This window comes from Triticum dicoccoides, chromosome 5A, assembly GCF_002162155.2.
Source record: "Triticum dicoccoides isolate Atlit2015 ecotype Zavitan chromosome 5A, WEW_v2.0, whole genome shotgun sequence".
NCBI lineage: Eukaryota > Viridiplantae > Streptophyta > Magnoliopsida > Poales > Poaceae > Triticum > Triticum dicoccoides.
In genome coordinates this window covers 438,213,004-438,217,978 of record NC_041388.1, presented here as the reverse complement: position 1 = coordinate 438,217,978, position 4,975 = coordinate 438,213,004, and the positions used below count along the sequence as shown (strand labels likewise).

Sequence of the window (4,975 nt, the reverse complement as noted above, 5' to 3'; positions counted from 1 at the left end):
CGACTAAGTCCTTTCTCTAGGACATCTGCCGTGACAAAACCACGACACATACCAAGGGAATTCCAAACAAGACGAAACTTTTTGATAATTTTTTTAGACAAGAAGACACCCTGTAAGGTTCGGGAGGAGGCCAGAATACGTAAGAGGGAGCGACAAGGTAGGGGGCGCGCCCGGTGCCTTGTGGCACCCCTTTTGCTTTGATTGACCTAATTCAAACACTATGAAGTCCCATATATCCAGAAACCCCCAGGGGAGGTCCCAAAACAATTCTTCCGCTGCTGCAAGCCTCTGTTCTTCCGCGATCCCATCTGAAGGCCTTATTAGGTACTCTGTTAGGGGGAATTCATCATGGAGGCCATCTTCATCAACCTTGCTACCTCCATGATGATGTGTAATAACAGGACCTACGGGTCCATAGCAGTAGCTAGATGGATGTCCCTCCCTCTCTCTCGCTCTCTCTCTCTCTCCCTCTCTCTCTCTCTCTCTTGATATTCAATACAATGATCCCATCTAAGATGAATGTGATGTTTAACTTTTGCAGTGTGTTTGTTGTGATCCGATGAATTATGGGTTTATGATCAAATTATTCATTGGAAGTATTTGAACCTTTTTTGAGATTTATCTATGTGTGATTTTATAGTCTTGTATTTCTACCCGATCAATCTCTTATGGCCAATTATATTGATTTATTTTAGTGGGAGAGGTGTTTGGCAGTGGGTTCAAATCTTGCGGTGTCCTTACTCTGTGGTAAGAGGAGTTGCAAGGCACATATTTGTATTGTTGCTACTAAGGGTAAAACGATGGGGTTCGAACATATTATTTGGTATTACTTTGTCTATATTATGTCATCTTGCTTCAAGCATCACTCTGTTTTTTATGGACTTAATACTTTGAGATGCATGTTCGATAGTGGTCTTGGGGTGGAGTAATAGTAGTAGATGCAGATGGATGTGAGTCTACTTATATTGGACGTAATGCCTATATATTGATCATGCCATGAAGAATCATCATAACTATGCGCTATTATGTGAATAGCCCAACAATAATTTGTTTACCCACCGTTGCTATGCTCATCAGAGAGATGCCTCTAGTGAACGCTATGGCCCCCGGGTCCATCCACTTCACTAAAACCCTAAAAATACTTGCTACAATTTATTTACTTTTTATGCTATCTATCTACCACTATCAGATTTAATCCTTGCAGTTAACGAGTACAAGTGGATTGACAACCCTCTTGCCCGCGTTGGGTGCAAGTGTTTGCTTTGTGTTTGTGCAGGTACCGCTTATCTTGTTTGTGTGGTGTCTCCTACTGGTTCGCTAACCTTGGTTCTTAACCGAGGAAAATACTATCTGCTACTATACTACATCACCCTCCTCTTTAGGGAAATCCCAACACCAATCACAAGTAGCAGCGCCGCATCGCCTTCCCCCCAGCCACATTGACGCTTTGGCGTCTCAAGGAGGCCATTCCTATATCATCTAGCTGCTGGCAAGCCATCAGATTGTTTGCTCCATGTTGCACACAAGGTGTTCGACGGAATTCCTACAAGGTAAAATAATGTTGTGCTTTTCTTTGCATATGTAGTTATACACCGAAGATTGAGCTTAATAGTGAGTTTCGAGTGTACAAGAGTTGATGTGACTCCAACTTTTCCGATGATACCTCGTTGGAGAGGAGTATGAAGAGGAGGAGGGAGATATTGCATTGATCTTGACAATGCACAAGAACAAGAGCCCGAAGCATGGCAGTTCCGTCTTTAGCCGCGAGTTTTTATGGAGAGAATGGAAGAGGCGCATGGCCGATTGATGCACAACTACTTTGGGCAGAATACTCGTTCCAGTGAGGTACTTTGAATGATCAAGTCTTTCGAGAGGTCCCGCGGGCAAGATTTGAATTACACCGTGCGGTCAATTAGAAGGCAAGACCAAATTGAACGCTTTTTGGAGGTATACCATCACATTATAGATGTAGATACACGTGATGATTTTCAAAAAGATCTCATGAAGAAGTGGTGGACATGATATGGGAATTATCAGTCCTAGTTGTATCTCTATGTTTGTTATATTTGTGTGATGAACTTTGTTGTATTGTGTGCTGAAGAAGACTTTGTTATTATGTTTCATGAACAATTTGTGTTGCATTTGATGTTGTGGGTTTGAATGATAAACTATGTAGTAATTTGATGGTGTGGATTGATAGAATTATTATTATGTATGTTTTGGCATATTTAAGTCATGTTTGATATTATTTGTATGCAATATGCATGTTATTTGAGATGGAAAGTGCAGATGCCGCTGTCGTGGCAGCTGTTGGAGATGACCCATATTTATGCAAAAAATATATTTTTCGTGCCAGTTTTTTTTTTCTCAAACCTTTTTGGGTGCCTGTGGAGGTGCTCTAATGCTGAACATAAGGTTTTGTAAGTGCCTTAACATAAGTTTTTACATGCACTGCATACTATAGCTAGTATATCTTGATTCCATAATTCTTAATTTCTCAAATTGCCACATAACACAAACACATAAACTGTTTCATGTTCATTCTGCGCCTCCCATTTCCACAACGATCTTGCCAGTGGCATGCCCCTCCATGCTCTTAGCCCAGGCCTCCTGCGCTCTGCTCAGCGGGTGCCGCGAGTCCACCGTCGTCCTGAGCTTCCCCTGCCTAGCCAAGCCCACCAGCCACTCCATCTCCTCCCGCTTGGGCGCCAGCATCAGCGGCGCCAGCCTCTTCTTGGCGAAGGTCGCCTTCTGCAGGATCGACGTGAGCGCGGCGCCGACCCCCGGCGTGACGTCCGCCACCGTGCCGCCCTCGTCGGCCAGCACCGCCTTGAGCGCCGGCCACGGCACCCCCGCCGCGCAGTTCGCCACCGCGTCGTACCTCCTGCCCGACGGGCTCCGCAGGGCCGCGCCCTCGGGCGTCCCGTAGTCCAGCACCTCGTCGCCGCCCAGGCCCCGGACGAAGTCCACGTTGCGCGCGCCGCAGGTGGCCGTGACGTGGAGGCCTGCGAGCTTTGCGAGCTGCACGGCGTAGTGTCCCACGCCGCCCGAGGCCGCGGTCACCAGCACGTTCTTCGGGCCGGTGGTGCCGGAGGTCCCGTCGAAGCTGACCCCGGCGAGCTTGAGCAGCTGCAGCGCGGAGCCTCCGGCGGCCGGCAGGCAGGCGCCTTCGACGGCGGACACCTCCGGCGGCCTCGCCACCGTGAGCGACGCCGGCGCCACCGCGTACTCGGCGAGCCCGCCGCCGCTCTGCACAGTACAGGCAACGGGTCTCGAGCGTGTCAGAAGCAGAACATTAAGATTTTGACTGTTGGGTAGTACAGACGGAATGGTAGCGTGGCACCATGGCGGTGAATGCGTTGTCTTTGCTTACCGGGAAGCTGATGGAGATGACCTTGTCTCCCGGCTTGAAGTTGGTCACGCCGCTGCCCAGCTCCACCACCTCGCCGGCCAGATCGCCCACTGCATGTTTCGCCATGGCAAGAATTCTTGCATGAGCATTGAGCATTGAGCATCCAGTATACATGTGGAATTTGATGCAGTGCCCATGTAAAAGGGTCCATCAGTCTGTATCAGCCTGTTTTAGTCTGCATTCAAGTCATTTTCCCTTCTCAAACTGTCTACGTTCAAGTAGTTTTATCTAGAATCGGGAGCAACTGCTTGAATTGGTACGGATTTTAGAAGCTTGTTTCGTTTCTGATTCAGCAGCAGAGAACTAACAGTGGAATCAAAAAAGTTCACTCCTCAAGAAAAAGAAAAAATTCAGTAGGAAGCAGAGCATGATAGTTGTGACAGGGGGGCGGGATCATAATCACTAGCCAAACGATATCGAGGGGGTTTAATCAGCCTTCAAGCCGGTAGGTATCCTGCGACTTTCATCTCTGTTTGGGGATTATTGCCGCAACCAAGTCTGAATTGGGCAGCCATGTCTCGGTCTGAAGCTAGTTACCTGGCGTGAAGGGGAACTTGCCGGGGAGGAAGGGGCGGAGCATGCCCTTCTGGATCTTCCAGTCGATGGGGTTGATGCTGGCCGCCTCCATCTTCAGCAGCACCTCGCCCTTCTTCGGCGACGGCACCGGCACCTCCACATGCTGTCCATGAAATTCACCATGGTGTTATTAGTCGGCCAGTTCCATCAGTGAACAAACACATCGAAGAAGAAGACGAGATGATTTTCAGCTCAGTTGTGCACACAGAGAGATCGTACCTTGAGGCCTTCAGCTCCACCGCCATACTTGTCGTACTGCACGGCTCTCATCGTCCTCGGGGTCGCCATGGCAGCGCCGTGTCCCCGCGTGCGAGAGAGAGAGAGAAAGGAGAAAGAGAGAAGGACGAGGGTACTGCTGGTGGGCGGTGTGGTGTGTAATGCGCCGATGCTGATATGGTTGGCCCTTGTGGACGGGACGTGTCCGTACTCGCTGTAGCCTGCTGAACCATCACCAACAACAACGTGTCCAACGTGTCCGGATGCCGCAGAGCGTGCCGTAGTGGTGACGCTGCCCATGTTTCGCCAGGGCTTTTCTTTTCCTTTTGCTGTTTCCCCCCTGCCTGTCTGCAGGCTTGACGCTTCAGCATCTGTTGGTCTATAGATCTTTTTTTGTAGGAACTCTAAAATATAGAATATTATTGAAAAATATATTCTCTGAAAGCTCTTTGGTTTATATATAGGAATATATTTATATTTCTACGTATAGTGTAAAAATATGGTCTTACATTTCGGACGAAGCGAGTAGGATAGAAACAAAATTTTCACATTTCTAAAGGAAAAAAGACATTAGCCTAGACCCAATAAAAATGTTCTTAAACTATGAATCAAGTGTCACATCTTTTCTTATAAAAACTAAGATACATGTAATCTCACTTTCTATAATTTTTCATGGTATTCCTACCCGTCCTGAGAGAGGAGTTCCAGTGGTGGAACAAACCCGTACCTCGCGTGGCACGGTGGCTACAAAGGGGCCTCGCCACGCAGCGT

General features: G+C 48.1%; 1 protein-coding gene across 1 annotated transcript; it reads right to left on the bottom strand.

Annotated features, from left to right (window-relative positions):
* Positions 1–2,399: 2,399 nt before the first annotated feature.
* On the bottom strand, positions 2,400–4,374 carry LOC119302158 (chloroplast envelope quinone oxidoreductase homolog). The gene is made up of 4 exons (XM_037579186.1): positions 4,208–4,374; positions 3,950–4,091; positions 3,374–3,462; positions 2,400–3,249 (listed from the first exon to the last, which is right to left on the bottom strand). The coding sequence occupies exons 1-4, from the start codon at positions 4,274–4,276 to the stop codon at positions 2,539–2,541; spliced, it is 1,011 nt and encodes a 336-aa protein (XP_037435083.1). The 5' UTR covers positions 4,277–4,374; the 3' UTR covers positions 2,400–2,538.
* Between the last annotated feature and the right edge of the window lie 601 nt (positions 4,375–4,975).

Excerpts from the sequence above, each read along its gene's own strand:
- LOC119302158 (XM_037579186.1), bottom strand. The coding sequence starts at position 4,276 with ATGGCGACCCCGAGGACGATGAGAGCCGTGCAGTACGACAAGTATGGC. Across the intron at positions 4,092-4,207 it reads GTGGAGCTGAAGGCCTCAAG|CATGTGGAGGTGCCGGTGCC; the intron begins GTACGATCTCTC and ends TTTCATGGACAG. Across the intron at positions 3,250-3,373 it reads TCATCTCCATCAGCTTCCCG|AGCGGCGGCGGGCTCGCCGA; the intron begins GTAAGCAAAGAC and ends TGTACTGTGCAG.